Source organism: Coffea arabica, chromosome 2c (genome assembly GCF_036785885.1).
Source record: "Coffea arabica cultivar ET-39 chromosome 2c, Coffea Arabica ET-39 HiFi, whole genome shotgun sequence".
NCBI lineage: Eukaryota > Viridiplantae > Streptophyta > Magnoliopsida > Gentianales > Rubiaceae > Coffea > Coffea arabica.
This window is the reverse complement of record NC_092312.1, coordinates 10,985,025-11,007,948: the sequence shown is the minus strand read 5'-3', so window position 1 is coordinate 11,007,948 and position 22,924 is coordinate 10,985,025. Positions and strand designations below refer to the sequence as shown.

Sequence of the window (22,924 nt, the reverse complement as noted above, 5' to 3'; positions counted from 1 at the left end):
AGAAGCACATTGATTTGGATTCAAATTTAAAGGCGTGCTCGGATAAGGTTATCTAATTGTTTGTACGAGAGTTTAAAAGTCAGTATTGGTTTTTTGAGTTTTAAAGATTAATCTATCATACACAAATCAAAACAACCTTTTCATCTCCGATCGAAAAAAGAGATTTATAGATAATTTTTTTAATACACCAAATCATCTTTCTTATCTTTTATTTTTTTTTGGAAAATTATGATAAGGGTTTGATTGTATTTCACCATAGTATAAAAACACATCCTTCAAATTTTTTTTTTAAAAAGGTTCATAATGGCAATGTCATATATGTAGTTTGGTGTAACTATTGGATGATAAATTTCTGAGTTTAAAAAATTGAAAATTAACGAATACAACAGAAAATTTAGCTTTCATGTCATCCCCTCTTCAAGCACCCCATCACTCTTCGTTCATGTGTTTCTTTGTAAGTGTCAAACCAATTTTCTAGAAACATATATAAGTTTTAGATACATCTATATGACGTCGATAAAAATAATAATGTTCAATAGATCATATTTGAGAAATAGGATTTTCTACAAGTCACGTTTTTCTGAAAATTAAAACTTAATTTACTATCCCTAAACAAAAAATCCAAAAATTTAAGGGTTCGAAAACAAAATGAAAAGAATACACTTTAGAAACTAATTAGCAAAGAGTGCACCATTTCATCCTTGTAAGCAAATGTACAATAGAAAAGTTTGTACATAACATAAAAAATCATTAGAGTAAGTTAGAATAGGTATTGCCTTTTGTATCAAAAAATATTATTTGTAAAATATATCATAAATGCCTTTTTAAAAAAATAATATTTGGATTAGCAAGTTTTTCAAATATAATACTATAGTAACACTAGGAATGACAACAAGTGCACCCGCCCCGGGGGATAGAAATGAGGCGGGGTATGGGGTGAGGCAAGGACGGGGGTGGGGGCAAAATATTCCCCCCCACCTTAAAATGGGACGAGGGATGGGGCAACATACACCAGCCCTATCCCCTGCAAAAAAAAAAAAATATATATATATATATATATACACAAACACACATAAAACAACCCTAAATTTTTTAAAGCTGCTCCTTCACATCATTTGCCGATTGTCGCACGGTCTGGACCTTCCATCCTCTTTGTTCTGCATTCTTATTCACGTTTTGCTTTCATCTGCTGTTGAATCCTTTCTAGGTTTGCTCCTTTATCATTCTTATCTTGATAGATTAATGAAGCACGCATGGTGAATAAATGATTGCATCTGTGCCAATCCCTTTGCCGTGGTGCTTAAAGCTTAAGATTCCATTTTTGTCAATTTTTGTCAATTCCTTTAGATGTCTCTTTCCTTTGTCGTGGGTTGTGGCACTTAAAACTTACTTTTGTTTTTCTAATACTTCGTGTTTAGGTTGTTAGAGATTAAGAACTACCGATTGTAATTTTGCTATTTGATTTTTCAGCTAATTTCCATCGTCTCACAAAATCATCCCGTTGTTTCTGGTCTTTTCATTTGACTTGGGTTTGTTCATTTTAGGCATTTTTTTTATGGAGCTTGATTTATTGTGTTATTTGCTTTTTTTGTGATCAGTCCATTTATTGTGCTATTTGCTTTTTTGTCTTTGTAGATTTCTTATCACAATGAACCAGTCTGAAAATGTAATTGCATCTGAACAGGGGGATAATTCATCAACTCCACAATCAATGAATGTTGAATCAATTTACTTGACAGTTGCAATAGAAGAAGATGAATATGAAATTGAAGGAGGAAAAAGAAATGATAGAGAGAAAGGTGAAGATGGCATTTTTTATGGTGTGTGCAAGTATTGTAGAAAGAAATACGAGACAGGTAGCACTCATGGATATAATTTAACTTCTACTTTTAAATTTATATAATTTTTTTTGCATTTCTTTATTTAGTAAATCAGTGGTTTCTTTTTTTGGTGCAGCTACTTGCTCTACTTCGAAAGGGATGTCATACATTGTTGGATTAAGAAGATGATGTTGATTGTGTTACTGAATAGGTATTAAAGAAATTTGATTCATCTAAATTATTTTTCTCCAATTATTTGTTATACACTATAGTATGGTGACAAGATTCTTCTTTTATTTTATCATCAAATGTCAGAGTTACTTTATCAAGTGAGTTATCACATCTCGAGATTGATGAAGAGCAAATGTTCTGAAATTGTTGAGCTATATTAATGAAGAGAAAAGTTGGATTTATTGTTAAGTGTTTTTAGTTTGTTGAATTCTGAGTTGTTAAATCCTTTTAGATGGCTATTGATATAACTTATTATGGACGGGTCATCTTTAGCTAATTAGTTCATGAGACCTGTAAATGCTATTATTTAATGGGAAAAACTCTATGTTGCTGTAAAGCTATGCTGAGACTTTGAATATGAATTTCTGGTATCTTATGTACTAATACTCATTTTACGGCAATTAAATGATTTAAGATTTTAGTATTATATAAGAAAAAGAGTTAATCTAATATGGAAACGGAGGACCGTGGGGAAAACGGGGAGGGGGCGGGGACGGGGGGTGGGGGATGGGAGGAGTTATTTGACAACGGGGCGGGGATGAAAAATGACGTATTTCCACATTTTGAAAATACCTTAAAAAATATCTAATTTATACAATTTTCGACACTGTTTGGATTGACGTATTTTTTAAAAACTAGTTTTTTAAATATAATATTACAATAATACATAAATAAAAATAATACAAAAAATATCTCATTTATACAATGCATCAAAAACAACTCACAAATATAGACAAAAAATTGTAAAAAAAAATTTATAACATTTTCCACCTATTATCACCACCTGTCGCCACTGCCGTAGATTAGACCAACTTTCAGAATGAAAGTTCAACACATTTTGAGTTTTGGAGTTTACGAAGGTTAGTTGGTTGGTCGAGCAATGATCCTACGCTTCTGGGTAGCTTTGATCTATAGACTTTGAGCCGTTAAATAATCAGATCTCTTGATAATTGGGACCAAAATATAAGTCCAATGGTGAGGGATTTAAGTCGTATGAGATGTTTGCTAGTACCGCTACAAAGAAGCACATGGATTTGGATTCAAATTTTAAGATGTGCTTGGATAAAGTTATCTAATTGTTAGTACAAGAGTTTAAAAATTAGTACTGGTTTTTTGAATTTCAAAGATTAATCTATGATGCACAAATCAAACCAAACTTTTCATCTCCGACCGAAAAAGGAGATTTATGGATAATTTTTTTTAATACACCATATCATCTTTCTTATATATATATTTTTTGGAAAATTATAATAAGGGTTTGATTCTATCTCGCCACCGTATAAAAACGCATTCTTCAATTTTTTTTTTTTTTTTTTTGAAAAAAAGGTTCATAAAGGCAATGTCATATATGCAGTTTCGTGTAACTACTGGCTGATAAATTTTTAAGTTAAAAAAATTAAAAATTAAAAAATACAACAGGAAATTTAGCCATTATGACGTCCCCTCTTCAAGCACCCCATTACTCTTCGTTCATATGTATCTTTGTAAATTTCAAACCAATTTTCTAGAAGCATATATAAGTTTTAGATGCATCTATATAACGTCAATAAAAGTGATAAAGTTTATATCATATTTGAGAAATAGGATTTTCTACGAGTCACGTTCTTATTAAAATTAAAATTTAATTTACTATTCCTAAACAAAAACCCCAAAAATTTAAGGGTTCAAAAACTAAATGAAAAGAAAACACTTTAAAAACTAATTAGCAAAGAGTGCACCATTTCATCCTTGTAAGCAAATGTACCATAGAAAAGTTTGTACATAACATAAAAAATCATTAGACTAAGTTAGAATGGGTATTGTTTTTTGTTTAAAAAAATATTATTTATACAATATATCATAAATGCTTTTTAAAAAAAATAAAGTTTGGATTAGCAAGTTTTTCAAATGTAATGCTATAGTAACAAATTTCGAAATACCTTAAAAATATTTAATTTATATAATCTTCGACTCTGTTTGGATTGACCTATTTTTTAAAAATTAGTTTTTTAAATACAATGTTACAATAATACACAAATAAAAATAATTTAAAAATATCTCATCTATACAACGTATCAAAAACAACTCACAAATATATACACAAAAATTTTAAAAATAAATTTCATAACATTTTTCACCTATTCACCACCTGTCGCCACAGCCACCACCGCCGCAGATTTAGACTGGATTTCAGAACGAAAGTTCAACGATATTTTGAGTTTCGGAGTTTACGAAAGTTAGTTGGTTGGTCGAGCAATGATCCTATGCTTCTAGATAGCTTTGATTTATAGCCTTAGAGCCGTTAAATAATTAGATTTCTTGATAAGTGGGACCAAAATCTGAATCTGACGGTGAGGGATTTAAGTCGTATGAGATGTTTGCTAGTACTGCTACAAAGAAGCACATGGATTTTTATTAAAATTTAAAGACGTGCTCGGATAAGGTTATCTAATTGTTGGTACGAAAGTTTAAAAGTCAGTACAGCTTTTTTGAGTTTTAAATATTAATCTATCATGCACAAATCAAAACAAGCATTTCATCTCTGACCGAAAAAGGAGATTTAAGGATAATTTTTTTTAATACACCATATCATCTTCCTTATATATATATTTTTTGGAAAATTATGATAAGGTTTGATTCTATCTCACCACCGTATAAAAATGCATCTTTCATTTTTTTTTTTGGAAAAAAGGTTCATAATGGTAATGTCATATATGCAGTTTGGTGTAACTACTGGATGATAAATTTTTAAATTTAAAAAATTGATAATTAACAAATACAACAGAAAATTTAGCCTTCATAATGTCCCCTCTTCAAGCACCCCATTACTCTTCGATCATGTTTATCTTTGTAAGTCTCAAACCAATTTTTTAGAAGCATATATAAGTTTTAGATGCATCTATATGATGTCAATAAAAATGATAATGTTCAGTACATCATATTTGAGAGATAGGATTTTCTACGAGTCACGTTCTTATGAAAATTAAAACTTAATTTACTATCCCTAAACAAAAAATCCAAAAATTTAAGGGTTCAGAAACTAAATTAAAAGAACACATTTTAAAAACTAATTAGCAAAGAGTGCACCATTTCATCCTTGTAAGCAAATGTACTATAGAAAAGTTTGTGCATAACATAAAAAATCATTAGACTAATTTAGAATAGGTATTGTCTTTTGTTTAAAAAAATATTATTTATAAAATATATCATAAATGCCTTTTTAAAAAAATAATGTTTGGATTAGCAAGTTTTTCAAATGTAATGCTATAGTAACACATTTCAAAAATACCTTAAAAAATATCTAATTTATACAATCTTCGACTTTGTTTGGATTGGTCTATTTTTTTAAAACTAATTTTTTAAATATATATTACAACAAAACACAAATAAAAATAATTCAAAAAATATCTCATCTATACAATGCATCAAAAACAACTCACAAATATAGACAAAAAAATAAAAAATAAATTTGTTAACGCTTTCTACCTATTAAAGACGTTCTCGGATAAGGTTATCTAATTGTTAGTACAAGAGTTTAAAAGTCAGTACTAGTTTTTTGAGTTTCAAAGATTAATCTATCATGCACATATCAAAACAAGTTTTTCATCTCTGACCGAAAAAGGAGATTTATGGATAATTTTTTTTAATACACCATATCATCTTTCTTATATTTTTTTTTTGAAAAATTATGATAAGGGTTTGATTCTATCTCACCACCGTATAAAAATGCATCCTTCAATTTTTTTTTGAAAAAAGGTTCATAATGGCAATGTCATATATGCAGTTTGGTGTAACTACTGGATGATAAATTTTTAAGTTTAAAAAATTGATAATTAACAAATACAACAGAAAATTTAGCCTTCATGACGTCCCCTCTTCAAGCATCCCATTACTCTTTGTTCATGTGTGTCTTTGTAAGTCTCAAACCAATTTTCTAGAAGCATATATAAGTTTTAGATGCATCTATATGACATCGATAAAAATGATAATGTTCAATAGATCGTATTTGAGAAATAGGATTTTCTACGAGTCACGTTCTTCTGAAAATTAAAACTTAATTTACTATCCCTAAACAAAAAATCCAAAAATTTAAGGGTTAAGAAACTAAATGAAAAGAACACGTTTTAAAAATTAATTAGCAAAGAGTGCACCATTTCATCATTGTAAGCAAATGTACCATAGAAAAGTTTGTGCATAACATAAAAAGCATTAGACTAACTTAGAATAGGTATAGTCTTTTGTTTAAAAAAATATTATTTACAAAATATATCATAAATGCCTTTTAAAAAAAATAAAGTTTAGATTAGCAAGTTTTTCAAATGTAATGCTATAGTAACACATTTCAAAAATATCTTAAAAAATATCTAATTTATACAATTTTCGACTCTGTTTGGATTGATCTTTTTTTAAAAAACTATTTTTTTTAAATATAATGTGACAATAATACACAAATAAAAATAATTCAAAAAATATCTCATTTATACAATGCATCAAAAACAACTCACAAATATCGACAAAAATTTTTAAAAAAATTTATAACGTTTTCCACCTATTATCACCACCTGTCGCCACCGCCGTAGATTAGACCGGATTTCGGAATGAAAGTTCAACAATATTTTGAGTTTTGGAGTTTACGAAGGTTAGTTGGTTGGTCGAGTAATGATCCTACGCTTTTGGGTAGCTTTGATCTATAGACTTTGAGCCGTTAAATAATCAGATCTCTTGATAATTAGGACCAAAATCTAAGTCCAATGGTGAGGGATTTAAATCGTATGAGATGTTTGCTAGTACCGTTACAGAGAAGCATATGGATTTGGATTCAAAATTTAAGACGTGATTGGATAAGGTTATCTAATTGTTATACAAGAGTTTAAAAGTTAATACTGGTTTTTTGAGTTTCAAAGATTAATCTATCATGCACAAATCAAAACAAGCTTTTCATCTTCGACCGAAAAAGGAGATTTATGGATAATTTTTTTTAATACACCATATCATCTTTCTTATCTTTTTTTTTTTGAAAAATTATGATAAGGGTTTGATTCTATCTCACCACTGTATAAAAATGCATACTTCAAATTTTTTTTGAAAAAAAGGTTCATAATGACAATGTCATAAATGCTGTTTGGTGTAACTACTGGATGATAAATTTTTCAGTTTAAAAATTTGAAAATTAACAAACACAACAGGAAATTTAGCCTTCATGACATCCCCTCTTCACGCACCCCATTACTCTTCGCTCATTTGTATCTTTGTAAGTCTCAAACCAATTTTCTAGAAGCATATATAAGTTTTAGATGCATCTATATGACGTCGATAAAAATGATAATGTTCAATAGATCGTATTTGAGTAATAGGATTTTCTACGAGTCACGTTCTTATGAAAATTAAAACTTAATTTACTATCCCTAAATAAAAAATCCAAAAATTTAAGGGTTCAGAAACTAAATGAAAGAACACATTTTAAAAACTAATTAGCAAAGAATGCACCATTTCATCCTTGTAAGCAAATGTACCATAGATTAGTTTGTGCATAACATAAAAAATCATTAGAGTAAGTTAGAATAGGTGTTGTCTTTTGTTTAAAAAAATATTATTTATAAAATATATCATAAATGCCTTTATCAAAAAAATAATGTTTGGATTAGCAAGTTTTTCAAATGTAATGCTATAGTAACACATTTCAAAAATATCTTAAAAAATATCTAATTTATACAATCTTCGATCCTATTTAGATTGACCTATTTTTTAAAAACTAGTTTTTTAAATACAATGTTACAATAATACTCAAATAAAAACAATTCAAAAATATCTCATCTATACAATGTATCAAAAACAACTCATAAATATGTACAAAAAAATTTTTAAAAAAATTAATAACATTTTCCACTTATTATCACCACCTGCTGTCGCAGCCACCACCCTTTCCCTCTTTCTTCTCCTCTTTTCCCCTTCTCTTGTCCTTCTTCTCTTCCCTTCCTTCCCACCCCCTAGACCTCCCTTTTCCCCTCGATCCATTTGAGACGAAATCAAGGCCTCTAGTTATGGCCAGAAAGGTCGCAACTTTTTTTGTCGCAATCTGGCTATGACCAATTTAAGGAGTGGATGGGAGGGCCGGATGAAGAGGAAAGAAGAAGAGGGGATGAGGAAGAATGAGGAGAGAGGAGTAGCGGTGGCGGTGATTGTGAGTGGTACTATAAATTTTTAAAAAGTACTCTAAAAATATTTTAATTTTAAAAGGTACCCCAAAATATGTTTCAAAAAAATCACAAAAAACATTTACAATAAAAGTTTTTCATATATACTAATATAGTAAAATATTTCAAAAATATCCCAAAAAATAGTTAATTCAAACGGTGTTCCGACAAAAATTTTAAAAAAGATAAACAAAAATATACCAAATCCTATTGCCCAATTTTTTTTCTACCCCCACCCAAACCCTCACCTCCTTCTTCCTCTATTTTTCTCCCCCTTATTTCTTATTTTCCCTCTCCATTTTCCTCATTTCCTCTTCTTCCTCCTCTTTCCTCTTGCCCTCCCTCCCCTCCCTTCTAACAATAAAGAAGTGTTACAAATGTTTTCAACTGATGTGAATAGCCATCCAACTGTGCCAAATTGATCACATGGAAGAAATGAGGATATGGGGGAGGGAGAAGAGGAAAAAGAAAGGGAAAAGAGGAAGAGGGAGAGAGAGAGAGAGAGAAGAAGGAGGGAGAGGGTTGGCGGCAGTGGAAGAGAGAGGACAGAAGGGACAGCGATAGTGATAGGTGGTACTGTTTGGTGGGAAATTTTTAAAAATTTTTAATTATTCTAATAAAATTTTAAGTTTTAAAAACACCCCAAACATATAACTATTGTAAAAGTTTTTGATATGCAATTTTACAGTGTAATTTTAAAAAAAACACTTATAGAAATAGAAACACCTAATGCATACTACCAGAGTTATTCCTATAAAATAAGTTGCTCATTACCTAACCTTGCTCCAAAATGTAGGCAAACGATACTACTAGAGCTAAAACCTTCTTGTTAGAGCAAGATTTATGCAAATACCAACATTACCCTCACTAGTTAACTCCATATATTCTCACTGATTTTGTTAGACCTATTATCCACCAATTACTCATTTTTTCCCTCTTTCTCATTGACATTACAATGTTTTGTCTGCTTTCTCACTTCCTCTCCAATCCTGCATTATAATCTCTCCTTATCTTTCCTATTTTATAATTTATTTTCATTTTCTTGAAACTTTTGCAACATATGGTTCAAGATCTTTGCATAATACTCTTCTCTGCTCCACTCTTGCTATTTTTGTATCACCATCAGTATGTTTTTCTTGGCCTTTTGAAGTGACCATAAATTTTGATTAAAATTGCAATGCAATTTTGTTGCAATTTTTTGGAGGGTATATTATGTTTTTGATTCTTTTTTTTTTTAAATTAAAGATGATGGGAAAATTGTCTGATTGTTATTATGATGTCATTCGAACTAATCTTGTGAAATATGCAACATATTTTATTTTTTTGAATTTTGTTTGTTTATTGTACTAGTGTGCAGTTGATATTATTATAAACTTCACTATCCTTTCCACTTTTCTAATTATATACATCTTGACTTCAACATGTGTCCATATTTTCTAATAACTAGATTAAAGTTAGTTTAAATTGCATTACATTTTATATCCCATGAATATTGAAGGAAAAGTATGTCTATGTTTTTTTGGATTATTTTCATTTTAGATTGTTAGTTGTTCAAGTTAAATCATATTGTATTTGCAAAAAAAAAAAACTTTTAAATACAACTTCGAAAATAAAAAAATAAACTAAAAGAATTACAATATAAGAAAAATATGATAAAAAACTCAAAATCAAATCAATGAGCTATGAAAATAATAGATAAATAAATTAAAGAGGGTAAAGAAGTAGGCAAGCTATTCAATTAATTAGAAAGAAAAGATAATGAGTAATTAGTGGTTAATGAATCTTTTTTTTTTTTTGAAAAAATGGATCTGACAATGGGTTAACTAGTAAGAATAATGTTGATATTTGAATAAATATTCCTCTGACAAAAACATTTTAGCTCAGGCAGCATCGCCAGCCCAAAACGGAAGAAAAAAAAAAAAAGAAGGAAAAAAGCCACCCAGCCACTAGCTCTTAGCCTCTTTCTACAAAATTTTCCCAGTTTATTGAACCAGAGTACCAAACTATAAAATGGGAGACCAAGGTACAACATCATAAGAAGAAAGTACGACTCGTCAAAAGCGTATACCCTAGTCAACAATAAGTTCGTTACTGATTACTCCAAGAAAGCCCGAGTACCAACCAGTTGTGCTCCGGCATGGAAGAAGCCGAAGCGGTGCCTTCACAAGCTGACGCGCGAAGAGGAGCCCGCCATATCAAGAAAAGAGCCCTCAAGAACAAAGCCCTTTCAGTCTCCTTCAATGAAAAGGACCTCAAGTACTCTTTCTTCTTCTGTTTTCAAAATTTTCACTGCTTCGAGTTTAAAGTTCTACGCCATTCTTTTTTTTTTTTTTTTTTTTTTTCAAATTTTGAGCTTTTCGATTTTTTTAAAATCAATTGTAGGGATTTTGTAACTGGGTTTCACAAGAGGAAGAAGAAGAGAAGAAGAGAAGCACAGCAAAAATTACAGGAAGCTGAGCGCCGAAAGCGGATTGAAGCCCGCAAAAAGGTTCAATTTTTATCCTGTTCGAGTTATTCTTTTTATTTTGTTTGTTTTTCTTTCTGGAATAGGTATAGGTGATTAGTTTTTAAAATGCTTTATTTGTATGGTGGTACTTGAATTCTAAACTTGCGTACTTTCATGGGCCTATTTAAGTGGCTTAAAAGTAATGCAATTATTTGCTTCAATTCAGTGAATGGTGCTTTAGGAATTAGGACATCATTTTTGAGGTTGCGTATTGATTGTATTTGGCTGTGAATACCTTAGATATACTGAAAAATGGAGTGTTTTTATAGTTGTCATTTGCTAATGGAGGGCAGTTTAGATGATTTAATTATAGTTTTCTAAAGTCGGGTTAAGTATGTAAATATCAAAACTGAAGGCCTTAAGTCTGTGTCTTGGCATGTGAATTACTTGAGATTCTTTGAAGGGTAAAAAATTGGGGGGAGCTTATATGTTATAAACCAAGTTTCTAGGTAGAGAAATTACTCGGTTTTACAAGGCTAGCACACCATGTCTCCTTGTATATGTTTCTTGAGGAGCTATCTAATTTGGATATGAGATCATGGTGTACCGAATTCTTTGTCTCTTTTATCTTCATTTTGCAATTATAAACCCCCACCCCCCTCTTTCCCTGTTTTTCATTTTTTTTAAGAAATTTGGATTAAATTCATATTATTATGCCAAGAGGAAAGGGGAACAACAGTCATGTAATAGCAGCTGTCAGAGTTGAAACTACTAGGTTGCCTAGGGGAATGGTCAATTTACGACTTCTTCTGACCCTTGAAAAGCTCCATTTAGCCCTCATTTTACAGCAGTTTCAGTACATGTCTATCTCTTCTTCATGATATACACCTGAAGCATGCTCCATGAAATGGTAATCATCCAAAATTTTGAAAGCTGTTCCTGGAAATTGAGATGCCACTCCACTTCTTTGGAATATAAGCTCTTAATGCTTCCTTTCCATGGTTCCAATTCTGCCTTGAGTCTACCATCTCTTAGATACTACCTTCTTTCCAATATTATTGGAATAGTTGACTTCTCTTAGTCAAGTGGATCTTTTCTTGTTTTTTCCAGATGTAACTTTCTTTCCTTGACAGTTGAAAATTATATTTCAGATTGTATAGGAGTAACTTTGGTTTGCATTTTTGTAGATTGAATAAGTATTTTAATAATGTAAAGTGGTGTCTGATTCTGCTTGGTAATAATGAAGACATTTGGATCTGAGGAGAGTGGAATTCTTTTATCACTCTCTTTGAGATGTAAACAATACCTTTTGTAAAGAAAATCCTATCAGTAAATTTTGGCCATGAAATGAGTTTTTTAGCTGAGATCTGTAAACTAGGTTCAGTTGTTGCTTAGTTGACAGTTTGTGATATTATCTGGTCCATTGTACTTGGTTCTCATTTTTCAATATCATGTTTCTGGTCACTTTCTTGAAACCTTCAATCACACAAATAATGGGATTGGGTGGGAAGGCTTCTCGGAGAAAATATTTAATAAAACAAGTGAAAAAAGCAAAAGCCATTGGATTGGAGGCATCCATCTCTCTTGCAGTTTTATTAAAGATTTAGTCTTTCATGGAACTAAAATCTGCTCCTTGCATTGAAACAAATTAGAACTTCCGATTTTATTGTTTACTGTTGAAAATAGCATTAAAAAACTACTCAAAACAATTTGTCACTTAATGTTTGAAAACTTGAGTGGTCTTAATTAAGCTTGAAACAGTGTGTTGGTGCCTGTAATTCACCAAAGATGCTCCAGCGAGCAGGCTTGTTGAGTGAATTCTTAAGATGAGGTTCTTTGACTTTCCTTCTGATTTATTTGACAGAGAAAACTGGAAAGAGAATTTGTCATATATGGTGGAGCTCAACCTGATTCAAGTTCTGAACCTAAGGAATTAGATGACGACAGAGAGGACAATGGAGAAGAGGAGCCAACCACATCAGTCTCTGGTATCTCTGCACATCATTCTTTTTTTTTTTTTTTGATAACCTCCATACATCATTCTTGTATCTTAGAACATGCTTATTATTAATATTAGAGGCCATAGGATATGCAAATTAGCTAATAGCTCGTCTTCCAATACAAATCCCCTGCGTCCTGCTGCCCTTGTACTTCTTTGGTACCAGTCAATATGCTGATGCTCTCTCTCTCTCTCCCCACCAACCAACCCCACCCCCCCCCCCAAACAAAAAAAAGTGTCTGATGACAAGCTCCAATCGGATCATAAATTACAAAAAAGGGGTTCTTTCTCATAATCATAGTTATTATTGTCACTTTTTTTATTTTGATAATTTCTGTGGTTCCATGGATGTGTATCCACGACAGCAAAATAATGGGGAACTGAGGCAGCCAGATTTTTCTGAATTCTCTGACTGGCATCCAAAGAAGTTCTCTTTAGATACTTTTGTGCAAAGATAAGTACAGGACTTCATTTGAGGGCACTTCTCTGTATTGCTGGTATGGTGATATGCATGTATATAGTCACCTATAAGTGTTAACTCCGGCATTTGTCCTGTGATACAGGATTATTGCACAATTATGTACATGATAATAAGTAATTTATTGAAATCTAAAACAGATAAAATTTGTTAATTGTAATTCCATTATCCTTTAATTTTTGGTGCGTGAATAGAAAAATTGTGCATTAAACTTGACTGTCATCCTCTTAAATTATAATTTTGCTTTGTGAAACAGGGACAATGATGTATGATAATGGTGATATGAAAGTCACAGTGACCACAAGGGAGATCTCTAGGGAGGATGAGTATCCCAGTCAAAGGCCATTGCCAGAAGCACCTCAGTTGGATGAAGGCCCTGAAAAGAAGAAAAAACACGTAGTATCTGTTAGCAAGAAGAAACAATTCAAGAAGGCAGCAAGGATGAGATCCCATCCAAAGCCACAAAGTAAAAGGGATAAGAGGAACGGGAAAAGGATAAATAAAAGGCATTAGCTGTGAATCTTTTGTTGTCCTTTCTTTTCTTTTGGCACCTTCCATTTTGTCTGACCATATTTTGGAGATTACGTTGTCATGCAATTGGTGCATCTTACTCTGCAAAAGTTGCTCAAAAAAAAAAAAAAGGATCTATTCCCCGAGTAAAGGCTTGACATGGATTTGAGTTTCTTGGTGCTTGCTTGATTGTATTATTTTATTTTCACTATGGAAGTGTCTAGTTTGCGATGTCAAAGCCCTAAGGTGCACGGCCTACCAACTTGTTTGGGAGAAATGTACTTGCGGCTTGTCAGGCCCACGAGCCTCTCAACCCTCATGCGAAAGGCTGCTCTTCCAGACGGCTTCATTCTCGTTTAGTCTATTGAAGTTACTTGTTTGCTCAGTGCCACATCCCTCTTCTTTGTGGGGTTGCTGGGAGCAATTAGTAGTCCAGGGCCATTTCTATTTATTGGGATGGCCTTGCCGGTTTCAAGCGAAATTATTTGATTTCTCCCTCTACTGGTTTTTTGGGAAATAGGTTGTGTTCCTGTCTCCAAATTTGTATTGCTTTCACTCTTTGAATTGGCACAGGACGCGCAAAAGTTGGTGAAGATATTGGCCTTGTTCTTGGTTGCTTTAGAATTTGCAAAATTTGATTATAAAAATTGATTATAGAAAATAATCAGGTCCAGCAAAAGCTACTCTTAGATGATATATAATTGCTTTAGCTTTCTTGGTCATTGAAAAGATATATAATTAGAATACAAGAGCACTCAAGAACATAGCAAGAACTGATTGTCCAAAATCAGAATCTATCATTAGTTAAAATAATCAGTTGAGGAGCAAACCCATTATTTGTTTGCATGAGACTGCGAAGAACAATACAAGACTGGATTGAAAATTTTGATGAAAGATTTTAAATCCATTCAAAATAGCTCTAGTTGTTTTTATTACTTGATAGGCATTTGGCTTTGTAATATATCAATTTTTAAAATATATTTTAAATATTAGAATAATTGAAAATTTACAAATCTAAATACTTTCCAGATAACGTGGAAAATTATAAGAATTTATGGTTGCGTTTGGGTTGAGGGATTTGACAAAAGATTTGAAATTCTCTTAGATCTCTCTGTTTGTTTAGATTACTTACAAGGTATTTGGATTTATAAATTATCAATTATTCTAGAGTTTAAAATGTATTTATATAATAAATAAATTATGCACCCAAATGCCTCTTAAGACATCTAAACAACGAGAGTGATTTGAGTGGATTTCAAATCCTTAATGAAAAATTTCAATCCAAATGAAGTCTATGAGAAATTCAAATCTCTTGTCAAAATTTTCAATCTAACCGCAGCCCAAGTTCCTTTGACATGGTTTTGTTCTGCAACATTAAAGAGAGAGAAGTCAAGTCTCAATTAACGTAGCATGGCCGTTGCTATTCTCTGCAGGACGCAAACTAGACATTGGAGGTCACAGAAATACATTACAGATATAATAATGAATATTGAATAGACGCATTGGAGGTCACAGAAATACATTACAGATATAATAATGAATATTGAATAGACGCATGTTTATGTATATATATATATATATATTTTTTTTTTTTTCTTGAAGCGGTCCACGCGTAGCCTGCGAGTGGGTGGTTTGACTTGATAGTGATTAAGACGGTGTATTTCTGATTCTATTGCAACTTAAGATATATGAAGTTGAAATTGGAAAAAAAATCTAAAAGCTTTCTGTAAGGTGTAATTTTCTCAGTAAACAAATGATTACAATCTGCTTAGTAAAAAAAAAAAAAAAAAAACCCATTAATTTGGAGCATGACAAACATCATTGATATAAACCAATCAGTTAAGCTGAATATGTGGGTTTGACAATGTGGAAGCAGTCTTAGAATTGTATCCTATATATATATATATATATATATATATATATATATATATATATATATATAAGGGAGTTGGTGTTTGACTGTTGTTTATTTTTCATCTGCTTTTTTTAGGGGCAATTTAGGTAACATGTCGTCATAGCACAATTGATTCAGCTTTGAGTGCAAGCATGCTATACTTATTGCTATGTGAGTTGACAAGCGTACCCTTGGTGGGATGATGATTATATTCTCAAATTCTACTTATGTGGTAGTAGTGACAGTTTTACCTTTTTAACCATTCGTAGATCTGTAGTTAACACAAAAAGATAGTTGGGTGAACTTGGAATTATTGCAAACGGTAAGTCAAGCAATTGAACTGGGCAAAGAGTGGGACTAATTAAATTCAATAATCGAAGCATCATTCAGACTATATGAATGTATCAAGATGATGATTAATTGACTACTCCATAGTGGAGGTGTAATTGTTTCCTCTCCTAAACTTCTACATGTGCAATTGAACTCATACAAATAGTGGATTAATTAGAATGAGCAATTATGGCATCTTTAAGATAGGAGTAATGCATGAGAGATGAGGAACCTCTTGGAAAGCATCTTTGAAGTGTAACTGCAAAACTTTTTCCCTTCTATAGCATTTGTTGAGCTGATTTTTGAGGTAGCTACAATAACGGGGGTTGTTAATACAAAATATCATTGGTTCAGCTGGTTATGGTTCATACCATAGGTTGTTCCTCTTCCCCTTTCCTTTCCTTGTGGTTTCCATTTCAATCCTTCGTGAAGGTATCCTTATTTTGCTACCCTACTCCCTCTTATGTTCCTTGATTAGATTTGTTAAAGCTTGTCTTTTGTTATTTAAGTTCTTTGATTCAAAAATCTGATGTTCTTTTTTCCATATTAGCATTGTTATATATGTATGATAAGATATCAATGGATTGTATTTTTTTTTAGAAGCTACTTTTTTTTTAATTGTTCCAGTTTTGGTGGAAGCAAGGTTTAACTAATCATTGGATCTTGATGATCCCACTATTAAGGTTTGCTTTTCATATCCTCATATACTTATGATATATTAAATAGTCGAAATTTATATACAATTTTGATCTCCTTTTCATGTCTTACTTCAATTACCTGTGGGATGATCAAGTCAAAAATTGTCTCCGAATGCTTGAAGGCCATAGTATTTGAGTCATGTGCTTTCATCCTAAATTTCCTATTATAATCATTGGTTCAGCCGATGATATTGTTCCAGGCATGCTGTGCAATGACCTACAGGTAATCTATATATTTGAGAACTCAACTTATTATTATTCACCCTATGAGAGTGTCAATGCAACTGTTTCAAAAGTTTCATTTCATTCCAAAATAATTTGATGCAAGGGCTTTGTTTGGTATTATTATTATAGTACCAATGTGATATCATCACTTTAGTAGCCTTGATCTTCTCTATTTTTTTTTTTTTTTTTGCACTAGGTTCCCTCATTTTTAAGAAAACAATTGCTCCGTTTGGATTAGTTATTTTTGGGGTTGTTTTTCAAAAACAGTGCTATAGCATTTCGTTTTTGAAATACAAGTCCATTTGGATTAGTTGTTTTTGGGGTTATTTTAAAAAACTATATGAAAAACTTTTACTGTAGATGTTTTTTGGATTATTTCTAGAGGCATTTTTAAAACATATTTTTGAGTATTTTTATAATTTATAATTTTTATATTTATATACATTTATGCATTTACAATACATTTATAAATATTTATATAAAAATATATAAATGTATTATATTATATATAATACATAACATAAATATATTTATAAATGTATATTATTATAAATGTATAAACTTTAAATGAATATTATATAAATGTATAAATGTATAAATTATAAATTATAATTTTTATATAAATATAAATTTATACATTTATAATACATTTATAAACATTTATAAATAAATATATTTATATAAAAATATATAAATGCATTATAAATGTATTATATTATATATAATACATAATATAAATATATTTATAAATGTATAATTATAAATGTATAATATATATAATATATATTATGTATTATATTATGTATTATATTATATATAATATATAATATTTATATAAATATATTATAAATATATAAAAATATTTTTTAAATAAAATAAAATATTTATAATATGTATAAATAAATATATAAATATTTAGTATATATAATATACATTAATATTAATTATAAATATTATAATATTATAAATATGGTGTTTATATAATATTTCAATTTGTAATATTTACTGTATATTTCATTATATAAATATTTATATAATTTATAAATATATAATATATAATTTTCAATTTGTATAATATACATAATATTGTATATATATAATATAATATACATAACATAATATATTATACATAATATACATTATTACATTATTACATATTATGTATATTATATATTATACATAACATTATTATACACAATAATGTACATAATAATATTATACATTAATAATGTATATATTATAATATAATGTACATAATATATTATGTATAAATATTTATACATTTATGTATACAATATTACACATTATGTAAATTATATTATATTATGTATAATATTAATGTATATAAATATTTATATAATATATAAATATATAAATATATTATTTTCAATTTGTATATTTTAATTTATATTAATATAATATATATAATATACATAATTGAAATATACAAATTGAAATATACATATGGAGTTGTTTTTGATATAATGTTTGGATATGGTATTTTTTGAGTTGTTTTGGAAATACACATTTACTGTAGTATTTGGAATGTGAAAAACAGTTTTTCAAAAACAGAGGCAAAAACAAGGAATTCAAAATGTTTTTGAATCTATACAAAATCATGCTTTATTTCATAGTGAATTTACCGATTAAAGCACTCACTTGTTATGAATGATGAGTTCTATATATTTAGAAAAATAAATTAGAGTATTACATTTTAACAATTTTCTTTTACTTTGTTCCATATTCTTTTCAGATAAATATTACAAATTTGTTGATTGTTACTCCAATTACTCATTCACAACACAGGTATCAACTCCCACGCATTGTGTGGGACTCTTTCCTAGGTAGATACATAACACTGTAACACTTGTTGTATACTATAGTATGAGACAAAAAATATATAACAGGAATAAATCTTTTAAAATAATTTGATTTTATAAATACTAAGTGTTATCCAAGCTCTTTCTTAACTTTTTCCTGCTCTTACACTAGCCTGATTAACACTTGTCTACTTGAGATTTAATGATGTCCTACTAGTATTATGTTTTACAGAATTTTCACATCAATTAATTCGTGGATACAGTGTTTTTTTATTTTAACGTAAGGGGAGGTCTCGAATATGACCTTTCACTCGACCTATCATTCCTCCTAAATTCGTGAATACAGTTGAGAGCCAATGTGTTGGGATAAAGAAGAAAACATGCAATTCTTCTCTCTCCTTTATTTTTGTTTTTATTTATACAGGAGCATTGGTCCTTTCCCCCGACGGTCTCTACAAGATGATGCTAATATGACATCTTTGGCCACCAAATATTTGACTTCCCATCTTTTTTTTTTTTATAAAAAATTAAATTTTATTAACGAATTGCTGGAAATCGTCCAGTACAATTTGATTTACATCTTTGTCTTAGTAGCAAGTTAAACAAGCACTTGAAATAATAGATGTACAATTTAATAACAGATATCGGAATGATTTTGAACATATTTGAAATATACAAGAAATATTCAATTTGCCTTCTAATAAGATAAAATTATTGCAGCTTCCTTGCACATGTTCCAATAGCTAGATAGACATGCTAATCAATGGTTTTAACCTCCAATAATGATAATGAGATTTGTCGAGATAGATCCAAGATTCAAAAATATTTTAGATTTGACAATCATATTTGAAATAAATTCGATCTGAACAAGAAAATCTACTGAAAAGATGAGAAAAAGTAAAAAGAAATTGGAGGCAAAGAAAAATAGAGAGAAGTTCTTTGACTTCTCATCTTTTAAAGAATAGACAAATGCAAAAAGAAACAAAAATGAATCTGTAAATCAATATTCATAATTGCATTAGTAGTTTATTTAGATATTTTAGGAAAATTAGACACCCATTTTAAACATTAAAAAAAGAAGAGAATGTCAACGACATTGAATTAACTGCATTAATCTTAGTATTTTGATATGTGCTATATTGCCTCTAGAAAATTGGGTTCTTAACTGAATAGAAGAAATCATAAGGGCATTCTAATTAGAGTTATGCTTCGGTCTCGAGGTTTTTTTTTTTTAAACCTCTAACACCAAAAGTGTCGTTTTAAGCTCTTTATTTATTTATTTTATAAGTTGGGAGGTCTTGAACCCAAGGTCATTCTTTACACTTTACAATTTAACCTAACCTTCCCTTCTTGTTATAAGCTCTACTGTAAAATAAAATTCATTTGAGGGAAAGGGTTCTCTTTCCCTAATTTTGTACACTTGAATGTGCAAATGCATGCTTGTTTTCTTCTGGTTGACTTCCAATAAATTTGTCCAAACAAACGTTTTTTTATCCAATTCTATGATGAACACCCCCTCCAAGTATAGCATACTACTGAAGAACTTGAAATCCTTTACTTCGATTTGTTATTTGACATCGTGGAAAATGTAATTGTAGAATTAAATCCTTGAGTAAAATTCTAGGCGGGAAACTTGGATTTCTAGATAAAACGCCATTGCCAGGCATTAACTAGAAGTGCCTCAGCAACTTGTTGGAGGGTCAGAAAAGGAGAAAGGGTAAATCGTTCAAAATGTTTTTCACATTTTATAAAATGACTTTTTTCATCTCTCATTTTTAAAAAATGTAATTTTACGTTCCTTACAAATTCAAATTTTTACGAATTTATTATTACCAATGTGAATTTGTAAGGGACATAAAAGTACATTTTTTAAATTGAGGGACAAAAAAAGTCATTTTACAAAATGTGAGAGACGTTTTGAACCATTTTCTCGAGAAGAAAACCATGTATCTATTTGCAAGAAGAAAATACTTCAAGAACGGAAAAAGGAATAGACTCATCAAAAGCCATAAATTAAACGGGATTAGAGGAAGGAGAAAAAGCAAAAATAAAAAGCATTAGCCGTAAACCTTTTCCTTTGTTCTTTTGGCATCTCCCCTTTAGTTCTACCATGTTCCGGAGGAACACCAAATTATGGAGCTGGCATATCTAGCTCTATGAAAGTTGTGGCATTTTGCTATAAAAAAAGCTTGATTCTTTGAGTCAAGAATTAACATGGATTTAGACGTATTGATTTTAATCTCTTTAATTTCCAATATTAAACCCAACATTTGGCTGTTTGAAGATAACTTGTCTCCCTTTTACTATTTAGAAGTGTATCGTTTTTTTTTTTTTTTTTTTTTTTTTGGGCGGGAAAGGATATGAAGACTTCATTATTCATTATCAAACAAAAACATATTTACAATACTGTCATCATGCGATTGGACTTAAAAGAGTTTCACGTCTTTTTCTAAGAAACGGGAAAATATAACTAGGGGACTAACAAAATTCATACATCCATGGGCAAAAAAGGTTTACAACGTGCAAACTAGGATTGCAAACGAATTAAAATGCTCGCGAGCGGCTTGAGTCAAGTTCGACTCGAACTCAAGCTGGTTCGAGTCGAAATCGAGCTTGAACTCGAGCTCAAGATATTAAAGCCATGCTTGGATTACTTGTTTCCGTCGGAAAATATTGTCGTTTTCTGTGATCACATTTTCCTATCACCTTTTTCCCTCACATATATCAAATCACTACAGTAATTTTTTCATAAAAAAATGACGGAAAATGCAATCCAAACACAACCTAAGCTCGTTAGGCTCGCGAGTTCGAATATATATATATATATTTTTTATTTTTTTATTTTAAGTATATATATTTTTTATTTTATATTTTAATAATAAAATTATATATATATATCCTTAATAATTTATTATTTATTAAGAAAAAATATTATTTTATTTATTTTTTAAAAAAATAAAATAATTATTTTTTATTTTTTTCGAGCTCAAGCTCGAACTTTAAATTGTCGGCTCGTCGAACTCGACCTCGAGTTCATTAAAATTAAGTTAAAACTCGACTTGATTAGGTCAAAATTTGATTCGATTCGATTCGTTTGCGGCCCCAGAGACAAAGTGTATCACTTCTTTACATTAGTTGGTTGAACACTATGCACTTTTTTTAGTACCATCATCATTGAGCAAGGACATTATACTCTACATTCACGTGGCTGTCTTACTTGGGCTTTAACATTGAGCATCACCATGAGAAATGCCAAAGCTTTCCACAAATGCGCGTTTAGGTCACCTGCTACCTCCCGTCTATCCATGTCAAGTCAACTAATTGGCAAATTGGCCGACAACACACTTAAAAGTAGAAGATAAGCTATAAGATAACCAATGTTTCTTTTTTTTTTTTTTTTGTCCAACCAATGTTTCATTCGTCCTGTAAAAAACGTCATTTTTTTTATTTTGAGATATTTTAGAATACCTGTCACCTTATTAAAGTCAAAATTAGTTTTGATAATTTCTTTTAATATTATTCACTTTTATCTATATTTCATATTAAATTCAAAATTAAAATTTATATTTTCAATGACAACTTAAGAAATAAATTCACTAACATCACCACTATTTTTTAAAAACTTATATCCCAAAATGTGATAAATAATTTGGAACGGAGGGAGCACGCCAATGCCCAATCTCAATGCTTACTTAATCTAGAAAAAGGAATATTTTTTGGGGCGGGGGGTTAGGTTGGCAAAGGATTATGTGTAGATTAATAATTTATATTAGTAATTATTAAATTCTACTGTATATAAAAACCAGCGAAATCCAACGTCAGCTATGAGACGTAAGCAGAATTCCAGAAGTACTGCACGTGCCTAATCCTTAAATTCAGAGAAATGTCAGCGACGAAACCAAAAGCAACATCAAAACATTAACGATTAGCCCCGAAGCCGTCCAGCCGACGCTCCTCTACACCAAGCTGGTTGGTGGTTGACAATATTGACCTTTTTTTTTTTTTTTTTCCTGACGGAGGGGATATTCGAGTCATCGGATAAATTGGATCCAACTAATTCCCCACCGACCTGAAAGGAGAGGCCTCATCTCCCCGAGTACAATAACCATGGGACTCGACCCCTGGTGGGAATGGACAATGACTCCTAAGGAGGCTTGTCGTAACCAATTGATCTGTCCATGAGGAACTTGACAATATTGACCTTGTATTTAGCATTTTAAAGCATTTTTCCTACTTTTTTTTTTCTGTCAATAGATAGAAACTCACACACCCAATTATATTAGAAATACTGAGGAGGTTA

At 30.4% G+C, this 22,924-nt stretch overlaps 1 protein-coding gene and 1 long non-coding RNA gene across 3 annotated transcripts; both read left to right on the top strand.

The window, feature by feature from the left end:
- Positions 1-958: 958 nt before the first annotated feature.
- LOC140035826 (uncharacterized) lies at positions 959-2,388 on the top strand. Of its 2 annotated transcripts, none has more exons than XR_011839740.1 (4): positions 959-1,207; positions 1,685-1,856; positions 1,957-2,031; positions 2,136-2,388. It is a non-coding gene; the product is annotated as an uncharacterized lncRNA (long non-coding RNA). The 2 variants fall into 2 exon arrangements; XR_011839741.1 differs by having other exon boundaries at positions 1,636-1,856.
- Positions 2,389-10,106: 7,718 nt separating this feature from the next.
- LOC113725927 (uncharacterized) lies at positions 10,107-13,829 on the top strand. The gene is made up of 4 exons (XM_027249369.2): positions 10,107-10,480; positions 10,607-10,712; positions 12,535-12,658; positions 13,404-13,829. Exons 1-4 carry the CDS (start codon positions 10,362-10,364, stop codon positions 13,658-13,660), a joined length of 606 nt encoding a protein of 201 aa, XP_027105170.1. The 5' UTR covers positions 10,107-10,361; the 3' UTR covers positions 13,661-13,829.
- The last annotated feature ends 9,095 nt before the right edge of the window (positions 13,830-22,924 follow it).